The 27,489-nt window shown below is 39.7% G+C and overlaps 2 protein-coding genes across 8 annotated transcripts in view; one reads left to right on the top strand and one right to left on the bottom strand.

Moving 5' to 3' along the window:
• Nucleotides 1-816: 816 nt before the first annotated feature.
• Nucleotides 817-12,840, bottom strand: sltm (SAFB-like, transcription modulator). 2 transcript variants are annotated; one of them, XM_044138714.1, is made up of 20 exons: nt 12,675-12,840; nt 11,673-11,760; nt 11,511-11,566; nt 10,509-10,536; nt 8,753-9,320; nt 8,093-8,136; nt 7,907-8,001; nt 7,175-7,324; nt 6,966-7,075; nt 6,724-6,863; nt 6,553-6,650; nt 6,407-6,463; nt 6,153-6,298; nt 5,860-6,040; nt 5,053-5,177; nt 4,313-4,483; nt 3,094-3,375; nt 2,921-3,014; nt 1,946-2,094; nt 817-1,857 (listed from the first exon to the last, which is right to left on the bottom strand). In XM_044138714.1, the coding sequence occupies exons 1-20, from the start codon at nt 12,807-12,809 to the stop codon at nt 1,749-1,751; spliced, it is 2,826 nt and encodes a 941-aa protein (XP_043994649.1). In that variant the 5' UTR covers nt 12,810-12,840; the 3' UTR covers nt 817-1,748. The 2 variants fall into 2 exon arrangements, with proteins under 2 accessions (XP_043994649.1, XP_043994656.1); XM_044138721.1 differs by lacking the exon at nt 12,675-12,840 and adding an exon at nt 12,129-12,190.
• A 2,744-nt stretch (nt 12,841-15,584) lies between these two features.
• rnf111 (ring finger protein 111) overlaps nt 15,585-27,489 on the top strand; it is a 30,677-nt gene continuing 18,772 nt past the window's right edge. For 2 of the 6 annotated variants that reach the window (XM_044138753.1, XM_044138784.1), the window contains exons 1-3: nt 15,585-16,083; nt 21,231-22,179; nt 27,171-27,303. In XM_044138753.1, the coding sequence (XP_043994688.1) occupies nt 21,303-22,179; nt 27,171-27,303 (1,010 nt within the window). In that variant the 5' untranslated portion in view covers nt 15,585-16,083; nt 21,231-21,302. Of the gene's footprint in view, nt 16,084-20,521; nt 20,542-21,230; nt 22,180-27,170; nt 27,304-27,489 lie in introns of those variants that run through there. The other 4 variants (XM_044138762.1, XM_044138793.1, XM_044138769.1 and 1 more) reach the window with 3 other exon arrangements.

The following is a 27,489-nucleotide window of genomic DNA, read 5'->3' on the forward strand; positions in this document are numbered from 1 at the left end:
TGTCACGGGGAGACTTGACGGCGTCCACAGAGGCTAACCCACATAAGCTAACTGAGCTAGCAGTTTATAGTCCAGTCATTTTAATGGAGGATATAGTGAACGAATGATGTATGGTGTAAAAAAGGTGTAGAAGCAACCTTGAGAAAATTGTGAAAGATTATTTAATGCTTTGGGAGATATTTACAAGATGTGAATTGTGATTAGAATAGGGTGACCAGATGTCCTCTTTTTCCCGGACATGTCCTACTTTTCAGACCTAAAAAAATGTCCGGGGGGAATTTAAAAATCGTCCGGGATTTTGGTCAACTGCCTCAAAACATTACATAGCTTACAGTGCATTGTGATTACATTGCCACTCCGTTCCACTACTCCATTCCAGGTTTCTTTGTATGGCAAAGAAATCGGTAGCGCATGTGTGTTTTTGCAACTTTATCTTGTTATTCTTTCTCAATAACAAGATAGACATTGGTGCTGCTAATTAATTTTAAACCTTCTCAGTTAGTTTTGTCCAGGTTCTACTCTAGAGCATTAGAACATTATCGCCTAGTGGCAGAAAACCAGAAAAGACAGTTGCATAATTTCCATCCGAGCAGATTCAACCTAAAGTAAAAGGTTGTGATGAGCTAAAGACAACTGAATAATTGGTTTTATTTTATTAATAACTGTGTGCAATTTGTTTTGTGTAAATAATTTCAAAAGCAGATTATTTTCATGTCATTATGTAAAGCTCATTAACTAAAAGATGCATTTACTTTTCTTTTGTTTTTTAATAACAGAGCAGCACATTAACGGGTAAAAAGCCACTTCACTTATTAGTTTTGTTTTCTAATCAAGGTTTAATAACCAATAACATCCGGTGTGAGATTAAGGTAATAAACATGACATCCAAAGTGGCGACTGGTGCAACTGAAAGGATAAAGCTTTGAAATGACAAAAGCAGTGAAATAACAGGAATCCCTCCACATGGTGGCCTAGTCAAAGCAGTGCCCTCTTCTATTTAGTAGCAACCTGGAGCTTTTTCAAGCTTCAGGTTGATTTTATATTGTACCAAACCTTCAATAGAGGCGCTGTTCTGTTTACAGACAAGATAAAAATAAAAAATAAAAAATAAAAACTCCATGAAGATGAGAACTGATACTCTAATTATTTGTAAAATGTCCAGTTGAATTACGAACGGCAACAGTTTTCCCCTCGCCGTTTCTTCTTAGCAAGACCTGAACACGATTCAGTCCTCAGGCGAACCATCACAGACAGCACTTTACACAGCTTTATCTTGTTCGAGCAGATTAGTTCATCTTTACAAAATTTGACACCTTCATTAAAGTACAACTTCCAAACAAAATAAAAAAGTATAAATAAAAAAAAAAGGACTGTCATCCATTTCAATGAAACATCCAGATTCAGCAGTTATTTTGAGTTCTATAATACACTGAAATAAACCATTACACAGGAAACGGAGTAACACTACGCTAATGAAAATATACAAACACTTGAGAGAAGTTCTATGGACTGGAACTGGAAAACTTGTTACAAAGACGGTGGGCTGTGCAGCAACTTCCGAAATATTAAAACGTGCACAGGGGTGTTTTGTGGTAGCAGCAGAACTGAGGTCAACACTGTCCGTACAGATTAAAACAAGGGAATAAACCTCAAAGCTGCTAATGTTTCACCCAAAACAGTTACTTTAAAAATAAAGTGTTCAGGAAAATCTTCAAATAGCCAACGCTTTAAAGTGTCTGAACTCGGTGTTAGAACGGCCGCGATGCTCCTTTGAAAGCCTTGAATCCGCCCACGGTGCCGCTGGAAATAGAGTTGTTGGTGATCTGTACGATCCGGCCCAGTCCTGACGAAGAGTGGCTGCAAAACGGACAACATATCCGTCAGGACTGTGACGAAGACGTCTCTTTAGGACTTCGATCATCAGCACTGCGTCTAATCTGTGTACCTGGAGGTAGCGATCACGCCGCCGCGACCGTCACCCATCCTGCGGTTGTCTGAAAACACCTGAGAGCCTGAGCCGCCGTGCCACTCCTTCCTCAGTCCCTGATCCCGGCTGTGACGCTCCACCACGACCTGGCGCCCCGAGCTGAACGGCTGCAACCACAGACGAGTCAGGAGCAAAATCCAAAGATTTTTCACAATGCAAGTTTAATCTTTTTATATTAAATCAGATGAATTAATCATGGTGGAGAATTTAGTCAAAAGGACATAATGAAAAATGCACATTTGCTATGTCGTGATTTTTCCACAACCAGAAAGCATTTATTAGAGAAGCCTCACAATAAGACTGGGCTTAAGATCTGCCACAATAACTAATTTTGATGGATGATACATTGTCCCAAAGATTATTGCAATAAACAATGATGTTAATGTTTTGAGACCATTTTCAAAAAATATAATGGTAGTGGCATAAAGCAGGTTCACCCTCTTAAAAACCAATACATTTTGATTTCTAATAAACATTTAACACTGGATCTGACAGGCAGCTCCTCCAACCTCAAGCTCATAAAAATACCAGTGGAAATATGACAAAGATGCTAAGTAGTTACAAAGAGGAATCTAACAAGCGATTAATCTTTCCCAGACACAAACTTCTTGGCTAAATGAAAATTTAAAGATTCAAAATCTGTAACTGTTTGCCGTCACTTCCACACATACACATTTTAGATTTTGTGTCCATATTGAATAGAATAAGCTCATATTTAGTCCAACTAACTTTAAATTAAATTCACAGTTTTCAGATTTTAAATTTCCTTCAGTCTCATCTGCATCAACATGAATCATTTCTATTTTTTTTTAGGTTTTATTATACTGTTTATACAGATACAGGCTCATTTCATTAACCAAAGAATATGTTTCCATTAAAATATTTAGTGTTTTAATAATAAAAAAAAGAACTGAACTGTCTGTAGAAACTCACCTGCTCATTCATCCCCATGGGTTGACCTCTGTTATTAAAGCTGCTTCTCCCAGCGTCTCTGCCAGGACGATCGTCACGCATACGCATCGGCCCTCTGCACCAAGCACAGGTTTCATGAAGCGCAGCTTCCAAAAGCTGCTGAATGAACTGCAGCTTCATTAACAGCTTCTTACCTCAAGTCCCCCTTGCTGGAATTCATTCCTCCGTCATTCTTCCATCCTGCGCCGCCGTCCCTCGGCGGGCGGTTGTGCGACATGGCAGGGATCGGAGGTCTTGCTCCCAGGGGCGGCGGGCGCCGCTCGTCCCTGTCCCTCCGGTCCGTGTCCCCACGCGGAGGAGGCTCGGGTCTGTGGACGGCGTCGTAGTTCTTGGGGTATCTATCGAAGCCGGAACCCTCTCTGTGAGGAGCCGGCCGACTCTTCTTTGCCTCTGGTTCGCCCTCGAATCTATTACGTCTTGGAAAAGAAACGGCAATATTGGATTCATCAGAAACTAACAAGCAAAAAACAAAGCAGGAAGAGGCGCCAATTTACCCTTTGGTTGGAGAGCAACATTAAAAGTGACGTAATGTGCTTCCATGAATCGGTTAAAATGCGACGATGGGCTTCACAAAACGTGTTCGTTGCACCTTTTGCACAGAATAATTCTTGGATAAAGAGATTCTAGTCTGCCTCTTTTCACTTTAAATCCAAATAAGCTTCTGCTGGCCACGCCCCCACCTCAGCGTTTGAACTCTGATATGAAAATGGCTGCAAACAAATCTTTGAAAAGCAGAAGTGCAGCCTCCTGCACAAGCAACAAAAATACAACAAGTGGTTTCTGGATGATATGTCAACAACAAAACACTTGTCTTTTCCAGCAGCCATTGTACCACAGTAAAACCAGCAGTAAGACCAAACCTGCTGGAACTCCTGGAGTTGCTAGGTAACGGCGCAGTGCCGTCCAATGTAACACTTCGGGAGTTTTTTGTTTTTAGGGTCCAAAGTAATTCTATTAACTATGATAAGTCAAATAACGGAGTGCTTCTGTTGAGCTTTAAACATTACATTAACAGAAACTTTTACTGACATCTACTTAAAGAGCTGATGAGGAGTGACCATCAGGAATAGATACAAGAATATGATCAGCTTGATATACACTTCTTAGCCAGAAAAGCCTTTAGTTCAACCATTCAAAAATAGTAAATGTTAATATTTAATGTTTCGGGTCATTTAGTCCACGTACAGTTACTTTTGCATGTTGACTGGAGATTTTGTTTGCAGGAATATGAACTTTCAGCAGCACATGCACAGATTTTGCTCATTATAGAAACAATTCCTCAGACCCATAACCATATGGGACTGAGAACAAAGTTGCAGTTCTACTCCAAAAACTACTGGAGCAATCACATACCTGTCAAACGTGTTGGGCTGCTGGCCAGCGTCTGGAAAACGGACCCTCTCCCGAGGATTTGCGTTGGGGAAGCGGTTCTGCTGCCGGTTGTAGTTGGAGCCTTGGTTCAGACGGACCTCCGACTCGGGATGCATTTTTTTGTTGCCATTCCAGTAGGGATCGTCCCGCCGACTGAAACAGGAAGCACAGATCAATCCTACATGACAGATATGTTAACTCAAGGAATGATAAGAGTTAAATCCATGAAGAAATTATGAATGATCTTGGCAAGGTACTAGTAGCTACTTACAGGATAACAAAATATTAAAAATAAAATCTCATGAATGGCATGACACTTTATACAGTTACAAGGCACAATTAGTAATCACGCAGTATGGCAGTCCTCTAATATTGCGATAATATAGGCTAATGTTACAATAACTACATAAAAAAGGTGACAAATTTATAAAGAAATGAGGTATTTATTAATGCTTTGCAAGCCTTTTAATGAGGCTGAAATATAAACACTGGAAGTTATTCTTTTAATGTCTGTTCAGGTTTTATAATGTGCTTATAATAATTTTTTTTTTTTTTTAATGGACAATTCCGTTCAGCTTTAATCTAACTTTGATTAGTAACATCTCGCCTTCCCTGGTTTTCATACCAGAGATCTGACTTGGATTTGCTCAAATTTCATGCAAAAAACTCAAGTTCAAAACTCCAAACAAATTAAAAATGAGGATGAACAAAACGATAAATACCCGTGTTCCACCTCACGGCCTCTCTTCAGATTATTTCTCTTCTCCTGCTCAAAGCGGAGCTGCTCCTGCTGCCGCCGAAGCTCCTCTCGTTCACGCGCCATGCGCTCGGCTTCTTTACGCCGCTCCTTTAAAATGAAAAATTATTTGTGTGGATTTTACTCAAATGAACACCATCTTCAGTAGCAAACTAACGCAAATTCAAAAATGCCACTTCTTGATCCTGATAGTTTGTTCTTTTCCATGATGGCACCGACAGCTTGGTGGAAGATGAGCACTCAGCTGTGTCCAGAAAAATTTGTTTTAAAGCATTATTTATGTTTGTTCTCTTATTTTAGTCGTGTATTTAGCAAAGTGAGCTTCCTCTACATTTGCATCCTGTGTGCTTAAAACTGTGCAAGTTCTATCAACTTCCATCAAGTTAGGAAAGAATGATTTTCATGGTTTGTTCAAAAAGTTTCTCAGTGTTTAGGAATGTTTTTCTTTGAGAGGAAGCTAGAAAGTTATTCGACCTAAAGTTTTAAAATGTTGAATCCCCTGCACGAATATCTGTTCAGTTCTAATGTGTCAAGTGTTTGAGGTTTTTGAGTGAACCACAGAGGAAGATATGAGGCAACTGCATGCAGTTCAACAGCAGTAAATATGTCGAAAAGAAAAAGAGCCAAGGTGAAAGGGTTTGAGCATCAGCTAAATCTCAACCACTCAGAGTGTGAAACCCCATTGTTCCTTCAACCCACTGCACACTGTTTTCCTCTACCCAGTTTGAGCCCTGCAGCTCAAACTGGGCGAGTTGGTTCACGCTCCTTTTACCTGCTCGATGCGAATCCTCTCCCGCTCCAGCCTTTCCCGCTCCAGTCGCTCCCGTTCCAGTTTCTGTCTCTCCATTTCCAGTCTCTGGCGCTCCCGGAGCAGAATCTCCCGTTCTTCTCGCTCACGCATCAGACGGACTCGCTCACGTTCCCGCCGTTCTTGCTCTGCAATTTCACGCCGCCTGCACAGTAGGGAAAGTACATTTTAATCTCAGTATTCAAGTTTTGGTGTTTTTTCTTAATTAAAAATATTTTATTTGTCATAAATGCGAGTCCTTCAATGCTTGAAGATACCTGCGCAGCTCTGCGGCTCTGTGGAAACGCTCCATTTGCTCACGCATCCGCTGCTCTTTCTGCTCCTTGAACTTGTCAAAAGGTAGAATGACCATGTCTCCCCCTTTGTTGTGAAAGGATTGTCGCTTCTCCCTCAGCAATTGTACCTGAGGAAAGAAGTATTTAAATGTAAAGATTCAATCTTGGGGGAAAAAAAAAAAAAAAAAAAGCTTGTTAAATGTAATTTTTAGTGTTTAGGAAGAGTAAGGTTTAACCTCTTCAGGAGGAATCAGCCACTTGGGACGCCTGTCAAAGTTGGGGTTTATAAATGGCTGAAAAAAAAAACCAGCAAAAACATTTTCACTTAATGTCCTCTTTATAAATATAATATAAAACATTAAAGCCCCAAATCAAACCTTACTTTGTTAAAATATCTTCCAGTTCTAAACGGTCGTTTTTCAAAGCCCACGTCTCCTTTAGGATCATCTTCATCTGTCGACTTCCCAGGGCTCTTAGTTTCTGGAAGAAAAGGAGCAATTAGCCAAAGCAGAGACTTGATGACAAACAAAAATCCTCTCTACTGAAAACTCACGGCCACGCTTTCTGTCGTCTCTCTTTGAAGACTCTTGATCGGAGCTGGATGAGCCACTTTTTGAATCCTGTTTCTTGAATGAATCCTTGTCTGACAGCTTATCAGATTTCTTTTCTTCTTTTTTGTAAGTTAGCTGTGCTCTAAATGGCCATCAAAATTGGGGGTGGGGGGGAAAGGATCAATTAAATGTTAATGCAGGAGTAAAAACCATTGAAAAAGATAAACTCAAACTGATCACTCACTTGTTCGCCAGTTTAGTTCCAGTGAAACTGTTCTTGTTGGACTTGCTGGATCCTGCTTTGTCCTCCACTTCTTTCTTTGAGGGCTCCTTTTTGAACGGATCATTTTTAGCCTTTTAAAGATTAAAACAAAAATAATAATAATAAAAAAGTTGAAGGTATGGATCAGATTTAACAAGGAAGCATTTGAGGAAGGTTTCTGCCTCGCCTACCCTTTCAACATAAATCTGCTGTCCATGGAGCTCAGTGCAGTCGAGATGGGAGATGCAGCGCGTCACTTCGGTACCGGAAGACATCGTCACCAAGCCGTAACATTTTGAACCAGGACTGCGAGCGTTTGTAACAACCTTAGCACTCAGAACCTGTTGAAAACATTTTTTAGGAGCTTTTAGAGAACATTTCTGCAAGAAATTTCTTCCTTAAGGCGTTTTGTTTAAAATCTGCTGGCATTTCAAACCGAATACCACACCTAGGACTGAAGTGATTAATCTGTTATTGAAATAATCGTCTAATAGTTAACTGGAGTATGCCTACTTGAATAATAATTTTAAAAAAAGCCATTTGTTGGAAAAAAAACAAAACAAACTAAAATAATAAGTAAGCAAAAACTGTATGGAATAAATGTACATTTTGCCTTTAAGATAAAGAAGCCTTTGTCTTAAAGTATATTTTAGTTAAAACTCCTCTAGTTTTAGTTTCACCTGGTTCAAATTCACTAAAGGAATGCTGTGGCATTGCATTTTAGGAAATGAAATGATTCAAATTTTTTTTAAAAAGAAATAGAAATATTCATTTATTTGCATATTTTAACATTTTTCTAACATTGCATAAAAGGTTTAAGTGGTTAAATGTAAAATCTGTAAAATGTGCCCATTGTTAATTTAAATCAAAATAAATCAAATAATTGATTACCAAAATAAGTGTTAGTTGCAGCCTCATCTTACCTTCCCATATTTGCCAAACAGGTTCTTTAAATCAGCTGCTTTGGTGTTTGAAGAAAGGCCGCTCACCCACACGTTACGGGAGGAGCAGCTCACGCCTGTAAAGAGAGATTTGTTAAAAACACATTTGTAGTATTAATTGCAAGACTAAAGCCAAAAACTTGGATGTTGAATATTTAAGTGCCGTACCCTTTTCATCCTTTGCTGCTTTTCCATCTCTGTCTCTTGAAGAGCTAGAACATGAATGTTACAAAACCAAACAGGAAATGAGTGAAAGCAAATAAAGTCATGACAAGGGGGAAAAAAACAAAAACAAAAAAACATCCATCTTAGTGGATTAAACAGCATCTTTTCAACGGTTGAGGAAGGGAAAAAATAAATCCTTTAGGCAAGACGTGGATCTGAGCCATTGTCTGAAAAGCTTCATGGTTTTTCCAGTGGCGTGTTGGGTCAGGTGGTTAGCCAATTTTTAATCCCTGAGTCAATGAAATCTTCAGTGGTCTGGTCAACGTCAGAGAATCATTGGACCAAAAAAAAGCGTTTTAAATCATCGTGGAGGCTAATGCCGTTTTTACACTGCCTTGTGTAAAAACAACAAAAGATTTTAAAAACTTCTCGAAAGGTCAAAGTAACAAAATAAGAGTTGTTTTCTTGTCTCCGGGTTAATTTGATACACGTTAACCAACTTCAGAGAAATAACGCAAAGCAGCAAACTGCAGGGTAAGGTACATCAGTGAATACTTCCCTTATGGCAAAAAATGAAAATCATCTTGAGGCTACCCACAATGCTGCGCTCTTAGTGAGGTGGACTTGGTAGTAGAATCAAAGAACTGACATAGAAAGACAAACCTCTTTGCTTGACCTGAGGGCCCAGTGGCAGACGGGCCTTTCTTCCCAGAATCCTTTTCTTTATCTTCGGTTTCAGCCTTCATCATGGCGTCTTTCTTCGTGGACTCGTCATCGTCTTTCGTACCATCTTCTTCCATGTCTTCATCCTTCATGTCATCATCTTGGCCCGTCTCGGCACAAGTCTCAGTGCCCTTCTCTGCCTCTGTATCTGGAAGTTTCACATGTTTACCTGTTTCCAGGAGGTCGTCGCCATCAACATCCAGGGTGATGGCGTCTTCGTTTTGGATTGAGACAGACAGGTGATCGTCCTCCGCTTCTCTAGAGGAGCTCAAGGTTTCAGCATCCCTCTCAGGCTCTTCTGTCTCTGCCTCGGCCTCTGGTTCCGGTTCTGGGTCTGGGTCTGCATCGTCATCCACCTCTGCATCTGCATCTACCTCTGGGTCGGGCTCTGAGTCAGCGTCAGCCGCCATGGTTTCAGACTCTGGCTCAGGCTCAGAGTGAGCGAGGCTGTCCTCACACGGTGGAGGCTTTGAATTTTCGCGACTACCATCATCGGTATCAGTTACATCTGAGGGATTTAACAAGGATAAACATGGCAAACAGACATCTTAACATTGACATGTCGCATGTTACTTGACCTACAAAAGTAGAATATAAAGCACATTCAGTGTTAATGGTCATCGAGGCGCAGATACCACAGGAAGACAACACACACAATCTTCACTGAAAACATGGGAGAAGTTGAGGCTCGTTTCTTGGCACAACTTCGACTGCAGTCAGCTTTCGCGGTGGAGGTGTAGCTGTTCACCAGGTGAAAACAATTATACCAAGTCCATATGTGGAGTTCGGACATCTCTTATTTTTTCCTCCAATATGGATCAGAGTTCAGTCTGTAAAAGCTCCTGGAGGGTTTAAGTGCTCTTCCAATATTTCTTCAGTTGTGAAGGAAAGTGTTCCATCAACAAAAATGCTTTATCATCAAGGGAAGCTTGCAGCCAGGTCTCCAGTCACCAGTCCACAATAAGCGTGTCCTTTTAGTGGAGCAGTCCATCCATTCCAGTCTCAGTTAAAAATGAATGTGGTCCAGGGACTCTTCCTGTACGCAGCAACGTGGGACGTCTGTCCCCTGGATAGAAAACGTCCTCCATGCGGTGCTGCTTTTAGACACAAGGCCTTGGCATCATCATAAGGGGTTTCAATGAATGCAACAGTCCTTGACTTTAACTGATCCAACCTCATTCATTCAATTCCAGTTTCCCCTTGATCAAACCTGTAAAATGGTGCCCGACTCCAGTGGACAAAACCCAGATTCATTCACATGTTTTACCAGTACATTTATCACAGGTCTATCCAATCATGTCAGTCATTACTAGAAGCGTTGTGATCTTGAAACGGCTTGCTTTTTCATCTGATGAGACATAAAATGTCCTCACGAAACGTCGATCTTCATAAAACGTTGGGACTCCAGAGACAACTGAACCTTTTTATTGCAGCAGCAAATAATCAACTGGATGCATAAAGATTAAGGCGACCCAGACCTGAGGATACACTGCATCTCCAAAAAGGTAAGGAAACCATACAATTGGTCCTTCAAAGTTATCTAAAGTAGTCCATCATTACTCTATATAGCGCAGCAGTAGCAAAAGCATTCAACACCATCTGATGAAACTTAGCAAGAGGCTTTATCATCACAGTCTGCAGCTTTAAAAAAAAGGAAAAGAAATTAACATGAAACATTAATTGGCAGCATACATACCCTTTTCTGATTCATACTCCTCAACTTCCTAAAAAAAAAAAAGACGAGAATTGTAAGAGTTGAGACCATTTTCCCCCCACGTATAAACATCATCTCTATTCTATTGTGGTATTTCTTTTAAATCAGCATTAAGAAAAAAATCTGAAAAAAGCTTCCCATTTGTTATAGTCATCTGAAAAAGAAAAAAGGTTCTATAGAAATACCATCAATTTTCAGCACACATTAATCATATCAGCTGGGACAGTCAAGATTATAAATGGGCTGCTGTATTTACACGCATCATTTTTTCTCCCTCAGCCAGCAGAGTGGATGCAGGAATGAAGGGGAGCTAATCAAACTGAATTTGGGGAGTCAGAGTTTTCTCAAAGGCCTACACAAAGGCAGGAATACAGCACAGTACACCACAGCCACGTCAAAGAAAATGTTTTTACAAAGTATGGGTGCCGTTCATTTTGACCTTCCATTTCATAATGTAGCAGTTCTGGGCTAACGGACCTGGCTGTTACAAAATGTTTAGCACTACCGATGCATCCTTTCCTGTCTGCCTTGGGGACATTTTGTATGAACTTTAAAAGCTGATGATTAAATTGCAATCATCTCTAATCTTTCTCAGCTGGTGGGTCACGGTGTTCTTGTCCAGGTCTAAAAAAATGTCAGGGGAACAAAAACAAAAAAACATATAAATAAATGGAGTCTTATCTATTCAATCTCCTTGCAGAAAGGAGCCGATATTGTTCTGCAATCCAACTTCAACTCATCGTTTTACATGTGTTAATTAGGAGTGGTGAAACGCAGGTACCACACAGGCTGTATCAGATATTACTTCCCTTTTTAAACAAAGGGGTGCCCAAGTTACGTTGCCAAGCAACAGAGAGTCAGCTGGTGGCACCATTATGTGACTACAAGCTGAAACTGAGGATGTAAGTCAGCATCATTGCCTTCTAAATGGTTATTAATTGCCCTTATTATATCATCATTATGATTAATTCATGCTACACTCACCTTGGAAGACACGTCTTCTTCCACGGTATTTTCCAAATCAGAATCTGATTTCTTCCCTGAAAGATTAAGTACATACACGTACTATGGAGTCAATATATGAAAGTTGATAAGCACCATTCACACTCTCTTGAAACGATAAAATAATGTGTTGACCAGCATTACCTCTGGATTTTCCACTTAACCTAGAAGATGAATCAGTCAACTGAGGAGTCAGAATGTACTCTGGGTCACCGCCTTCATCTTCAATAGCCTTAAAAAGATATTTTTACAGATTAAAAAAAAAAATCCACCCATCAACTTACTTCTTACAAATGTGAGATTATTAAAAACACAATCCAAAATCTTGGTATATTTCAACTATATTACAAGAGGGTGGGCACAAATGTGAGAAATTAACCACAAATCCATACACCCCTCATCTATACCATTGATTGTACAAAAGGCAGAGTGAACACTGGATCTGTTACCAGTCCTTCACAGGCCAACAAAGACTAACTGGCCCAAAAAACAAACAAACAAAAAAAAAAAAAAACAACACTGGATGGCAATTTAGAGAAACCAGTTAAACTATTAAAAATCCATATATTTATTTTTAACTCTAGGAGGAAGTCGGCGTACCCGGAGTGACTCCACAAATGCCGGGAGAGGGAATGCAAACTCCATCCCGAAAGACTTCAGGCCTGGATTTGGATCCAGAACATGCGAGGCTGTATTTTAGCAGCTGAGGCTAATCACGTGAAATTTGCAACACCCGTTAATTTCCCTTTCATTTCAAATAAAATATGCAGAGGTGGGGTTTTTTAAGTACGATTAGCATTGTTCTCAAACGTACATTTTCTGTTTGGCACCGGTTTAGGGCGAGTTTTTAATTTCTATTTTTAGGATTACATCAATTCAATGCGATAGCCGTTGAAAATTTAACCAAACATACTTACTGATTACATATTAATTTACCAAACAAGATTGCGCATACGTTCAGATATGGGAAATACAAGCACCGAAACCTAAAGGTTAAACCGTAAGAGTGGCCATTAATCGATCTGGACAAAAGTAGAGCGGCTGGAAAGACCGTCACAACATTAGCTAGGATTAGCACTAGCCTATCTGCATCGCACACAGAACTCATTCAACCGTCGTGCTAAAACAACGGATTTGTTCACTTACTTGCTTAAGCCTGGAAAGCAAAACACTTTTTACGCCAATCGTGTCCAATCCCCTTCTTTTGAGCTCGGATTTAAGATCGACAACCCTTAATTCGGATATTTTCTTTGAATCCGTTGAAATGGCACCCGACGCCATTTTACCTCCAGATTAGCGAGACGGTTTCTTCCTCGTGGTCTTTGGTCAAATGCCACAGCGCCATCTACTGTCAGTGCACCAAGAAAAATTACTTTTCTGGAATGTTACAAGGACTGGACATACTGTTGCAAAATCATCCTTCAAAAGAACAAAGTAACACTGTTTTACTGTATTGTTTGGCAGTTTAACATACAAATAAGCAGTTATTCAGGACTTTAAAAAGACAAAAGCATGAGAACACAGTTAAATGATCATTAGATCACCAACACAAACACTGGGAGAAAATATATTCATACATTTTGAAGCTGCTCAGCAAACCCATGACTTTTTTGTGTGACTTTAGTGCTAAAAGTGCTTGAAATATAAAGAGAGACCTTAAAAAGTAGATTAAATGACACTGGAATTTATGTGTATTAAACTCCACATAAACAGCAGCAGCATCTTATCACCAGATAAGATGTGAACAGCGAATATTGGTGCTTTGTGGTGAACATATTGTATTTACATCATTGTGCTAGGATTATAATTAGCCCTCACATTACATGTACCAGACATATATTTATTTCTGGATATCTTTTATTTTAAACAGCTATTTCATTAATATAATTTGTAAAGATGACTTTTACTAATTAAGCATTCCATTTTTCTCAGGTATATTTTCTGGATAATACTGTAACTCCCTCAGACTTCCACACTCTTTGAATATACGAGTGCTTAACACTTAACCTCATAGTGTTACAATATTGTTTATCTTAAGCTGTAGCACCTGAGTCTTTATTTTTTACATTTTACCTGAGTATTGTTGTGTAAGAAAGGATGAAATGTAGGGTTACTTTATTCATCTAACAATAAAACCTTCTCATTATTACATTTTATTGTGTGTTTTTTTTTTTTTGTCAATAGTAGAACCCAAAATGAAAAGCAGAAGTAATTGTCCTTAATATGTTGTTAAAAATTGTACAGTAAAGATACATTCACAAAACATATACTTTAAAATGCTATAGACATATTACAATGATAAAACTTAGATCCATGTTGTAATTCTTTAGTGTGAATCAGTTTAGCAATTAAAAATCTAATTATTTAAATGGGAACATTAGTGTTAAAACGTCTACATGTTAAAGGGGAGCTGTCATTTATGTATCATTTACATCTCGATGCACCCAATGTTAGCACAATCTTAGTATGTATAACTCCAGTAATCGAAAAGGATGGCTAGATAAGGAAAAGTACAAATGAGGTTTTATTTAACTTTTTTATTATAATTTTACCTAACAGTAGTAAATTTAAAGGAAACATTGCATTCACTTCATTCAAATGTATTTTAATAAAATATAATAATAATAATAATAATAATAATAATAATAATAATAATAATAATAATAATAATAATAATAATAATAATAATAACATGTTTATAGAAAAACCATTGTTTGCTGTGATGTGAACAGACATCAAAAGACTGGACCCTGAAAATGACATTATTTATATTTCTACTGTGGATGTTAATGCACATTACAATTACTTAACTGGAAAAACGGCTCTTGAGAAAATATAGACCTTAATGGATTCTGTGTTGGCATCAGTCATATTCTCTGTTGTGCTTCGCTGAAGCAGGAGATTATCAACAGCTCAGAGGAAACAACAAGATAAGCTGATCAGGAAGGCCAGCTCTGTCCCCTTGACCCAGTGCCAGTGGTGGGAAACAGGAGAACTGCAGCCAGACTGACATTTCTGCTGGACAATGTTTCTCCCCCATGCATGACATTGTAACATCCTTTAGTGAAGCTTATACAAACGGATGCATCCAAAATGCACAAAGGTCTGTTATAAGGAGCACTGCTCCAACCCTAATAAATATGCTAAAACAGATCCTATTAGGTTTTTTTTTGTTATTTATTTGAAGAAGCACATCTAGTGGGCAAAGATGTACACATTTGCTGGGCTCCTGTACACATTATGCAATGTAAATCTGTGTACTCTAGGTGGCAATGTACACCATGTAATTTACTTACAGGATTCAGGATATATCTTTCCTTTTACTGCAAAAATTTTGTTTTCAAATGTGTGGAGCTTAGTTTGTTTAATTTTCCTTTTCACTTTGATGGTTTCTCTATTGGTGGACAAAATATAGTCCTAATTTAGGCATCATGAATTCTAAAGGATTCTCTCAAGGTATTTGGCTTAGATATCAGCATCTGTTACAGTGGAAAGCTGTGAATTTGTCCTTTTTAGGCAAATTACTTTTTTTTGCCTAAAAAAAGGCAAAAATTTTTTTTTAAATGTTACTGGAGTTTTGTAAAGAGCTATTATCCTTTGTGGTATTTTTTTGTTATATATTAACAATGAGATATTAGTAACAACTAATATCCCAATGAATAATTTTAAATTACTTATGTGGTTCTTTTTGCAGGTCGTTCTTCAGTTTACATAACTCATTTAAGAAAAATAAAAAATTTAACTGCTAATTTCTATGAAAATGATTTGCGCAAATTTCCTCTTTTCGAGTCCCATCTTTGTACACTAGAGGGCGCACCAGTATTTGGAATAGAGATGGACGAGCCCATAACAGAGTAGTAGCTTAATATTCAGGATTCTGCATTAATCAGCAGTAAAACGCAACTGACTGTCCTTTCTTATGTTTTCGTGTGCTTTCTCTTAGTACAAATGGCACTAAAAGTGATGTTTTATCAAGAAATGATTTCTGAAATGGAGCTTGCCGTGAGGGTTCGCAAAGTGGATGGTGAATCTGGCGCCTCCTTGTGACATTCCGGAGAATCACCGTGTTGTAGCCGTAGCCAGCCAACAAACGACCTGCTGGGTAAACAACAGTGGATGCCTCGGAAGGCAGGAATGGGAACTTCGTAAAGGGCAAATAGTGAGACTTTTCTGTCTGGTTAAACGGGATCAAAATATATAGCTCCTCTCCAGCCTTCTGAAGGTCGGTTGGATGCCGCGGCGAACCAAAATGGCTGAATTTATTCGAGTATTTAAGAAGTAAAGTGGAGCTAGCCTTAGCTTAGCTCGCCGCTACGGAGGGCCCGCTGCCGTCGATTTTGTCTCTCGGCTCCGCTCGGGACTGTTGTCAGTTTCACAATCCCTGCTACAACCTCCCTCCGGTCGCGATCTCATCGTAGGCCTGTCCGGTTGCAGCTCGAGTTATCATCCAGATAAGTGTCCATTTTAAACGCTCGACTCCTATTCTCTTTAGGATTTAATCTCTCATGTCACGAAAAGGACAGTGACACATTTTAAAATCAGGACTTAGACCCAGGTACGTGTTGTCTTTGTTGTCTTCTGTCTGGAGTATTTTGCCAAGCTACATAGCTAGCTGTCTACTTTGATTTCTGATCTTTATAGGCACGTTTTGTCATTGATGATGTTCAGACTGTAAGGTTTAAGTGTTAACTCGGCCCTGGCTTCTGTCACTTTAACAGCCTTAATGGGACACACACAAAATAGGTTTATTTTATTCTAATTAAAAAGCGTTGTAGGAAACTAGCCTCAGTTTGTAACTCGGTGTTGTCAACTCAGTTTATTTCACCTAGCTGTGTTTCTGCTGGTCTAATCTCAGACAGAAAGAACAGAGGACAGCAGATATAGTAGATCTCAGCAAACCAGGCTCAGTTGAATAATTGAACTGGATTACTGTTACAATTCCTGTAAGTACATGGGTTTTGTTTTTTGTTTCTTTTTATAGGCAGCCCGTACTTTTTTTTATTTTGTAACGACACACCAATCTCCTGGTTTAATTTACTGGTTATTAGAAATCTGTGTCAACCCTCTGCCTGAATGCTTTGGGATCTTTATTTCCTCTTAGGGGCCCTGTCATTGCGCAGCTTTTTGTGTGGCCTCTGAGGACCCCTAGTTTTCCCCTGGACACCCTTTAATATAGGAAACAAACATATCTGGATGTGCTTTTGACTACTTTATTTGGACCTTTGATAAATTGTTGCTCAGATCAGCTCCCGCACAACAAAAACCCTGCATCCCTATTTCTCAGGAGTCACATCTTCAGGTCAAGTGACAGCCGGCATGCTGTTATGAAATAAGCTGCAAAAGAGGAAAGCAGTGACATTGCCTTGTGTGCATTTCCCCCTCCCCATGACTGCAAATCACATTCACACTGCAAAATACTTCAACATCGTGCACAAATGTACATTCTTAGTCAGATGGCCTGCACCAAATGTGATCTGACATTTTGTGTTTCTCTAGAAAGCTGCAAAGAGATGGTGAGTCTAGATTAGGCTGACGGTGAACTCCTGAAGGAAAAACAAATGTCTGGTCATTCATGCTCCAGTTTATTACTAACAGACTCAACAAGAAGGCTTTGTAATATGTCTGATGCAAATGAAATTCCTGTCATATGCTGAGAGACTCATTACAGCTAATATCCCCCCCTCCCAACCCCCATTGTTTTGAATTTGTCCACAACACAAAGGTGTGCCAGGGACTCGGAAAGCACGGGTTTTGTTTCCTTATACGTTGCATCACTTGAACTTCCAGGTGGCCACATAGTCGTTGGCACATGATGTACCTAAATCGCGTTTTGACATGGTAGCAGTGTTGTTTTATATTCAGATTACATTGTGTGAAGCCGTGTGGTCTCTTACCACAGGCGTAGCGCACCGCTACAAGTTTAGAGGCACATCACAATGAAGTTATGTGACTGTTTGCTGAAAACCACAGTGCGTTCACTCGGCGTATAGAACACCCTTAGTAGATAACAACAGCAGGGCGATGCATGATATGCCCTTTTATGGAATATTTTGTTGTTTTCTTTTTTATCAGATTTGTATCTTTTACTGTAGAAGTCCATACAGGCCCTAAACTGCTTAACCACAATTTCACATGCCTTGCAGCATAATTGCTGACAAAGAAACCCACAATTTGTCTCATAAACATAATATTAATGTATGTGAGATTTTATTTCAGATCGTGTGGAGTGATTACACCAATTTCTTAAAAAAAAATAAAATAAAACCCTTATTGAGTTGTCAAGTGCTGACAAAGTCACTTTTGCAACTTCTTGCCAGTTTGGAAGAAAATGAATCCAGGTTCGTCCTGACTGCCTCTTTGTGCTCATGGAATGAGATTGGAGCAGATTATCGCATATTTTACTAATTTTTAGCTTTTTTTCTTTTTTTTTTTCTTCATTTTAAAGGTCTCAACTTGAAAATTACAGTTTAGGGAGATCCTGATTTCCTCCTAAGAGCCATACAGTGCATCCGGAAAGTATTCACAGCGCTTCACTTTTTCCACATTTTGTTATGTTACGGCCTTATTCCAAATTGTATTAAATGGATCTCCTTTCTGAAGATTGTATGCACAAATTCTCCATCACGACTCTAGGGAAACTTTTTTTTTTGACTTTTGCAAGTTTATTAAATATAGAAGACAAAGAAATCACTTTGACATAAGTATTCAATGCTTTTGCTTAAAACGTTGTTGATCAATTACAGCCTTTTTGAATAGGATGCCACCAGTTTAGCTCACCTAACTTTACGCAGTTCCTCCCCTGCTGCTTTGATTCTTAGTGAAGCTCCACCAGGTGACTGGGGTATATTTGTGCAGCCATTTTCAGATCACTCCAGAGATGTCTGGGCCACTCCAGGACATTCACAGGTTCTGAAGCCGCTCCTTAGAGGTCTTTGCCATGTGTTTTGCATCGTTGTCCTGTTGGCAAATAAACTTTCTCATCAGTTGGAGGTCATTAGCGCTCTGGAGTGAGTTTTCATCCACAATGTATTTATTCATCTCCCCTCTAGCTTGACTAGTTATTTCTAGGTTTCTGTTTTAAATAATTTGCAGATATCTTTAAAATGTTTTTCACATTGTCATAAAGGGGGTATTTGTGTGTAGATTTTGGGGAATGAGATTAATGCAATTTGGAGAGAGGCTGCAACATGACAAAATGTGGAAAAAGTGAAACTTTCTGGATGCACTGTAAATAACACAACATCCAAATACATTATGTGCCCCATTATGTCTTGTGAAAAATCTAAAAACAAAATCCGTCACAACAAAGACTTTAAGTACATAATGTGGCCATTTCTAAACAGAATGTATTTTTTCTTTCCGCCTCCAACCTATGAATAAATAGACCACAGAAAAACAAACATTGTATTTAAGTCAATTAATCTTGTCAAGAAGGGAATCATCTCTTCATTTGTGGAGCAGTCAGTGCATTCCTTTAACAGCACGGATATTTTGAAGATTTCCTCTGACCTCCCTTTTTTGTTTACTTTTTTTCTAGATTTACATGTCAGGATGTAAAGTGAACCTTAAAAAGCCTGAGATAAACCAGACTCATCACATTAACATGAGCACGTGAGAATTACTTTTGTCAGTGATTCCCAAATTGCTTAAAATCAACAATGGAGCAGTCAGATCAGCACTGACTCATCCTTTACCTCTGACTGAGCCTGCGGTATTTGTTTTCTCTCTTTAATCAGCAGCATTGAGTCACACTGTTTTACTTTGGACTCAGACAGAAGCACTTTTTAAATAAACTTATCGTTTTATATTTGAAAATTAAAAGTACTGTTACGACTGCTTGGGTTTTGGGGCGGTCACATTTGATTCATTCATAAAGATGTAAGAAATTCTTGATTTTAAAACAATATTTTTTATAAACACAACAATGCAAATTAAAGATTTTTTTTTTCCAATTTACATTGAACTTTTTTTTCTGATACACTAAAGCTTTCATTATCTGCGAGACATAATCGCTAAAATAAACTGAAATAAACCCCTGACATAAATCCCTATGACTGTAGTGATTTTATATAATGTGAGTTTCACTTTTGTAATTGAACTACTGAAATAAGTCGACATTTTATTGATATTTACCTCATCGTTTCCATCATTACAATCCTGACCTTCCTCTTTACGCGACTGTCATTGATAAACAGAGCGTCTTCAGTCAGAGGCTTCTTCAAATTCGCTGCTATGCAGACTGCTACATGAGATCCTTCCTGACCACAACCATCACCATCTGCCATAATTCTTTGAAGAATCTTGAATTAATATGAGTCACAGCTATATTCAAATTCTCTTTGCGGTCAATAAAGTATTCTTGAATTAAACTACTTGAATGAATTAGAATGAACAATGTTTTAGAGATTATCATCTGTACAAGTATGCTGCTTTTTAAAAGCAACATTGTGGTTGTTGTTTCATTCATAAACAACAAAATATGTGATTGACAAAAATATTACATCAAGAGAATCTAATTCCTGTATCACAATGGACCTTACCACAGGGGCCGTTTTTCATTGGCTGATGCCCATTCTACGTGGTCACGTGCGTGGCCGTCTCACAAACACACGCTTCTCGTTAGCTAAGTACAGCAGAATGGCAGCACTGATACAACTTCTACACGTTGAAGCCTGTTTGCTACACTGCCTTACGTTAGCTAAACCGATCAATATGCAACGTGTACTGTATCTGACACACACTAAAGATTTTTATTTTAGCAGAAAAGGCTTTGGACTAAACTGTTACTCGTGTTAGCCATTTTAGTACCAAATACAGCTAGTCAATCAACCATCGCTGTGTTCAGGGAAGCGCTGATTAATAATCGAGGGATAAATATCAAGCCTGGAAACTTGATATCGTAACAGACTGAGTGTTATGTTTTTAACGTAATCTTTGCTCGTCTTGCGGGGCGCAGGTGGTTGCCACGGTAACAGGTGTGCTTAAACTACAAAGAGAGAGACAGAGCAAAAAGGTACGAGTGGTTTTGAGTTGATCACCTGTTCGGGTTATTTTACCTTTGTTTACCTTTGCTGTGGCGCTTTACAGCCGCTGTAGTTTCTAAACGTTGGACTAATTACCTCGTTCGTTTGTGAGTATACGTCATTCACAACAAACATCAAATAGAACAAATATATTTAATAACATTTTAACAAACAAATGGGTTCTACCGCGATAATTATTATAATAATTATTATAATAATTAAATGAATTATATCCCAACTTCAAAAGATTTGCCTTTACCTTAACAGAGCTCTTTGGTTCCTCCTATCAGTCTGTAGCTTCTCATATTGAGGGCATCAAACCAAATTTCAGATCTACCATAACTGACTAACACCTGCTGGCCTCAGGTTTGCAACCAGCTTGTGACTGAGAAATCAGTAACCTCCTCCCAGATGATGACATGAACTTGTTAGTTCCTCTGTCCATTGTAGTAGCTGATATATTGCGAAAATCCAGTAGAAATGATGCACTAATGGAGTCATGTTTACATAGAAACAACGCCTGGAGGCTTTGTTTGTGAGACTTGCGGTCACGTGGGCGGGTTGTGGGCGGAGCTTGGCAAGGTCTATGTTTAGCTAATTTGCAACACCAATCTCTTGAAGGATCTTTAACAGGGAATGCTTTTTTTGTTGCAATTTTAACTTTTTGTCTCTGTTGTAGGTTTTGTGAAATGCTGCGGACAAAAGCCTTGGATTTAATGTGAGTGTGCCTGGAGACAGCGCTGCTGCCACCATGAAGAGTGAAGTGCCATCTGAGGCCTCTAGCAGACAGGAGCATCTGAAGGAGCCACTGGTGAACCCAGAGTCCATGGACGGGGCTAAGAACTTCCCCAACAACATGGAGGTTCTCGGAAAGGCGGCTAGCGACTTCGAGGCCCTTTGTGAATCCAGGCACAGGCCCCTGAGGGACACGGGGACGCACAGAGACTCGGAGAGGAGCCTGGCAGGGCGGAGAAAAAGAAAAGGGCAGCAGGCGGGGCCGTCGGACTGTTCGCTGAAGGAGGACCACATCAGTGAGAACTCGCTTGCTCCTCAGCGGGCCAGAGTAGAACTTTTACCGCATCCCAGTGAGGATGAACAGAACAATGAGTCGTCCTTTAGTGACTGTGCCTCTTCCCCATCATCCAGCCTCCGGTTTGGAGACTCGGACACCCTTAGTTCAGATGATGAGGGGGAAGCCGGAGCGACAGGGGGCCAACACAAGGCCCCTGCCCTACCACCTGGCGGAGGCGCCGCGGTCGGCCTGCGCCCCAGTCTGGGCCGAACTCGGGGTAGTCGCTCTCACAAGTGGGTCCGACCCGAGCCCGAGCCGGTGCTGTTGAAGCGGCCGTGCCTGAGCAGCCGGCGACCGCTGCATCGGAAACGCTTTGTGAAGGCGGCTCCCGGCGGAGGCCAGCGGACTCAAAAGCAGAAGGAGCGGCTGCTGCTGCAGAGGAAGAAACGGGAAGTGATCGCACGGAGGAAATACGCTCTGCTCCATAGCACTAGCAGCTCCAGCAAAGAGCTTAGCAGCGACTCGTCCTCGGCGTCATCAACCGAAGCAGAAGATGAGCTGTATGTGGATGTCAGCAGCACCAGCAGTCAGCCAAACAGTGCTACTGTAGCCACAGGTAAGGACAAACCTTTCACTCACACCAGCCCTGTTTGGTCCGAACAAACTCTAGAACATTTTTCCAGAAAGTCTGCTTTGATTTGGGAGGTGTGAATGCAGAATTGGACTCTGGTGTGGCTCAAATGCATATGTGGATGCAAGCAGACCAGAGACCACTAAAAAAGCAGAAAATGAACTATAGCGTAGGGCATTCTGGGTAAATACAACCAAAACAAATGCAAGAATCTAGCGCTAGCAGGAGAAATGACTCGTGGTCTTTTACCAAAGACAAGAGAAATCCTACAACCCCTAAAATCTTCCTCTACTCCATTTTTGTTTGCATGTTGTCACAAAGCAAGTTGCACTCATATCTTCAGAGATTTTCATCTCGATTCCTTCAGTGGTTCTTGGTGCAGCGCCACCACAGGTGAAGTGGGGCATGACAGTTTTTTTCAAAGGGTTTGGATCATTTGACACAATGCAGTGTGAAAGCTAACCGCACTAGCTAAAAATTTAACAAAGGTTGCAATTTTTATCTTCGATCTAACCGAGTCTACCGGTCTGTCAGGTATGAAAACACACAGCTATGTTTTACAGCTAAAGTAGATTCATGTTTGCTTAAAAGCACTGCTGGACAACATGAAAGGCCGCATAATGTGATTATTTGTCAATAGGAAGTAACACATCAGGCTACAAAGGTTAATATGCACCCATTGGAAGATATTATATGTAATGAACTGAAGAAGTTAAAATATATTTTGTATGACAAATGACTGATCAGATATGCTTTTAAAGCTGAATATTATAGATTGAAGTGCCTTAAAAACATTTAAAAAATTTTTTAAATTTTATATAATGCAACATAACGGCGCTTTTATTTTTTCAAGTGTCTTCAAAAAGTGCGTTTGTCCCATTTGTTACAGGTTTATTTTCTAAATCTTTCAAAAATTGTGACCTCAGATTCTCGCATCAGTTATCAGCTATTATTTGAAGCACAAATAATGCAATACTGTAAAAACTATGCAGTGAAAAGCGGAAGAGAAAACGGGCTGAGACAAGGTCGTGCAGCTTACAACGATCAATGTGCTGCTGTTTTCAGTCGGCTCATACTGAGGGTCTTTGTGTCCGCACCGTGGAATCAGGATTTTCGGCTCTTTCGCAAACGTTGTAATTGTAGAATAATTGATTGTGGTGGACGAAACTGAGTGGCTTAGCTGAGCTGACGTGGTGCACGTGTTTTCTGCTTTTAGTGTTTTATTGTACCTGAGGCCATGGCTGCAGCTGCTCCCAGTGATTAGTGAGAACTCTTACATCGTCCAGTCCAAATAGATGCATCTGATACGGGACTCTAATTAACGGATATTATCAAAACTTGCTTTTAAAAAGGCAGATTTGACTCTATCCTAGTTTGGTGGGATACATAAAGTTTTATCGATGGATAAAATTTTTGGTTTTTGAACACTTAAATTATTTTGCACCAATGCACTCCTTGGGTTTCCATAGTTGGGAGTGATGTCAACGTACCCGGAGCGGCCATCTTGTTTTGAAAGGCGCATGTTACGGTTTTCTGTTTACTGGGACTTTGAATTCAGGTCAACTGGTCAAAGGGCCATTTTTAAGATTTTACTTACGAGGATAAGGTCGCACGACACTAAAGTCGAAATAATGCTTTTGTAAAGATATACAGCGTCAATGTTACCAGAATGAGGATGTAATATAAGAAAAGTACAGTAGTAATTTTATGAGAACTCAAACACAAAAAATGAAAAAAATGTAAAGTGAGGAACGTTGTTGTAGACATAAATTATATGTTGGTAAAAGTTTTACAGATAAGAAAATACTTGATGTTAATACATCCCTATGAAAGCAGGACTTTGAAGCGATTGTGCAAATGGCTGAATGTATTTCAAAGAATAACACAGACTGGGGTGATCACGTCAGATCTCTGTAACTCTAGAAGCTTTTTTCTGATAGTTTTCAGAGGTTTTCCTGGTAAAATTGCGTTTTTATCCCGCTAATATCATGACAATGTTCTTGTAATTCAAGAAATATTCTTGTGGCCTAGCCATAATATGCCTTCGTACAATTTATAGAAAGGATTATTGAAATAAAAGACACTTTTTGAAAACATGTAATATCTTTTGAAATAAATTTTTTTTTTTCAGAAAAGAAAGCAAGAAAAAACATTTTTTAAATCAGAGCTGGTAGGGAAAAGTGTGAGATTTTATTTTTAAGCCATATTGCCGAGCCCTAGTAGTTTGTAAAATGCAACTTAGCAAAAATATAATATTCAATGTTTATTTTTTATTTTTTCATAAGTCTGATAAAAACTGCAGCTTCTGTTGCCATATGTTAATGGAAACTGCTTCCCTCTGTTACAGTAACAGCTTTATGCAGATCGTGAGCTCAAACAACAACACTCTGGTGTTTTTCTGAGCAACGGAGGATAATAAGCCCCACCTTTACTTTGGCATACTGTATCTCCTGTGTAGCCATTTAGCCTCGGTAATGTTCCTGCTGCCGCGGCCCACGGGGAGAATGGAACGTGAGCTGCTCTCCCTCCGTGGCGGGAGGCAGGTGGGAGAAAAGCGAAGACGCTGCCGAGCAGCAGCCTTTCGCATAGAAACAGAAGGTCTCTGAGGAAAAGCGAAGCATTTGTTTACAGCAGGAGGCACGTGATTAAACCTTCCCTGTGAATGTGCAGCGCTGGAGGAAGTGTGCCAGATATTCAGCGAATAGCTCAGGCTTACCTGTAAGACAAGTTTGATGTAAGTTTTTGAAATCAATTGAAGTTGAGCACCAGATAACTCTCTCTATTCTATTATAAACCAAGCAATGGCCCTAAAGTGAGCAAAACCTTGCTTTTTAATGATTTTTTTAAACATTTTTATTTATTAAGCAGGGTTTATAAGCCACCAGGCTTTACTTGAACCCCCACCAGGCTAAGCGGTGCTTGTTTATTTCTTAAAATAAAATGATTTGAAGCACAATGGCATTATAGTCAGTATCTTTTTTTTTTTCATTCACTGGAACTCCCTAAGCACAGCCTGTCTTTACTGGTCTACACGCTAGCAACTTCAGCAAATAAGGTGACAAGTCACAGATAAAGAATCCCAAAAAATTTGACACTTTAATTAGGATGAAACAACTGAAATGCAAAAAATGTATATTTACTTGTAGCTTTTCATGTTTGCTTTTCTTTTTAGGTATTGTTTCTATCGTCGTCCAATGACAAGTCACATTTTCAAACTTTCTGCCAACTTTCAACATTTTTTAAATCAAAAACATGACGGGCCGCTGGCGGACTGCCCTGGCACCGCTACCTCTGCGCTTAGCAAGTTTTCTGGGGGAAACCCTGTTAAGAATAGCAGCTGTCAGTGTCATTTGCTCAGGCAGAGTGAGGAGTTCACTTTCAGGCAGCTAGACCTGCAGAGGGTGCCTAGCAGCAGCTCTCATGAGAGAGCTGGGACTAAAATCACAAAGGGGAAACATGGTTTTCATGAGCAAGTCAAGGAGATGTGCACTGAATCAGACCTTACAGCATGAAGTAGAAGTTACTTTATTTTAATTTTACAAAGTAATGTTCTTCAGTGCATGTCTCATTGACTTACTCATAATGTTCCCCCCCCTCTGTGACCTTTATTCTGACTTTTATTCCTTTGTCTTAGATGGAGTAAGAGCAGCACTTGCAGTCCTTCCATGCATGCTGTTTCCTCAGATTTGTACAAACGTGTCTCACTGTGAGCTCTTTCAGAATGTAGGATGACAGTGATAAAGTGGGCAGCAGCAAAGTGCTTAAGATTTACACAAAAAGCTCAGTCTTGTTACAGGGGTTTGACTCACACACCCAGCGAATGAGTCAGTAGCTCTCACTTGCGCTGAGATATCGTGACAATAATTAGAAACAGGCCTGCGACTGTGAGAACTCGGTTCTGTAACTGGTGTGACCACACTGTCACGCTTTCTGAAAACAAGAAAATATGTTATTTGATTTATAAACTCCAAAGACTGCAAAAGTATGACCCAACGTGTTCCATGTTTATACCCTTCTCACTTATTATTTATTGAAATTGGTCTATAAAAGTACTTATTCAACTTTTTAAGGTTTTCTAATTATGTAAAACTAAATAAACATTTCGGATGCAAAATTACTGCAAGATTTCTTTTTCTTTTTTGTTGTTTTTAGAGTTAGATTGCACGAAACAAAGACCCCTATTGATGTGCCCATGCCTCAGGTTTTGAAGTGGACCAAAATAAATGTTGAAGTTTCCTGGGGCAAGAGACTGAACCACACTTTCAACCCAGATATTTCTCTGTAGCCGAAACCAAAGCTGAATATACAGAGTGCAAATGCTCCGTTTAAAAAACACTAAAAGTGAAGCTGGTGGCCAAAAAACTGATCAGGCAAATGCTGAATTGGTTTTGAGGGGTTTCACAACCAGCAAGCAGCTATAATGAGTTCCTCGCCCAACTAGTCGGAGGGAAGCTGCCTAGTTGCTCCCGCCCCAAGGTAGTCAATGTGGTCACTTTTACAAGGTGCTGAAGGTGTAGGAAAATGTACATAATATTGGTAAATATTGCTCATTAGCCATAACAGTAGTATTAATATCGGATATCGACATTTTTACATATTGGTGCATCTTTAATAACTATCTAATTCATTCAGTAAAGAAAATAAGTGCTAGTTTTTTGTCCATGTCAGCCAGCAGTAACCAGAGTTATGTAACATTTCCAGTTATTCTCTGTAGGTTTATGTGAAAATGATGTCTCATGTTTCCTGATGACGTGCCTCGCTGTAGCGAAACTATTGCTACCCCAGATCACAACCCTTCCGCCTCGGCTTTACTCCCAGCGAGTCAACGTTGCTCTCAGTTCTGCTGGTTTTCAAGAAATGAGTTCTCTTAAGTCTTCAAGTGCTCACCAATCACAGTTACAAAATCAAGACGTTGTTATGTAAATACGTAGATGTATATGTTTGTGGGATGTGTTGATGTCCGCTGGTGTGTTCAGGCGCTCTGGATGAGGATGTGGTGGTGATAGAGGCGTCTCCTGCTCCAGCGAATGCTGTTCCCGCCAGCGAGGAGATCAACGTCACCTCGACGGACAGCGAAGTGGAGATCGTCACCGTTGGAGACGGATTTAGGTAGGTGCTGAAGGGTCTATTTGGTCGTCCTAAAGCACATGTGTCAAACTCGAGGTCCAGGGGCCAAATCTGGGCTGCGTTAGCTTTTTTATGTGGCCCTCCTGACTCTAGAGAGCCAGCGTTAAAAGGAGCTTCAAAAACCACTTTAGTGCTTCAAAAATGATTTTATTGAAGCGGTTTTTATCT

This window comes from Gambusia affinis, linkage group LG02 (genome assembly GCF_019740435.1).
Source record: "Gambusia affinis linkage group LG02, SWU_Gaff_1.0, whole genome shotgun sequence".
Classification (NCBI taxonomy): domain Eukaryota; kingdom Metazoa; phylum Chordata; class Actinopteri; order Cyprinodontiformes; family Poeciliidae; genus Gambusia; species Gambusia affinis.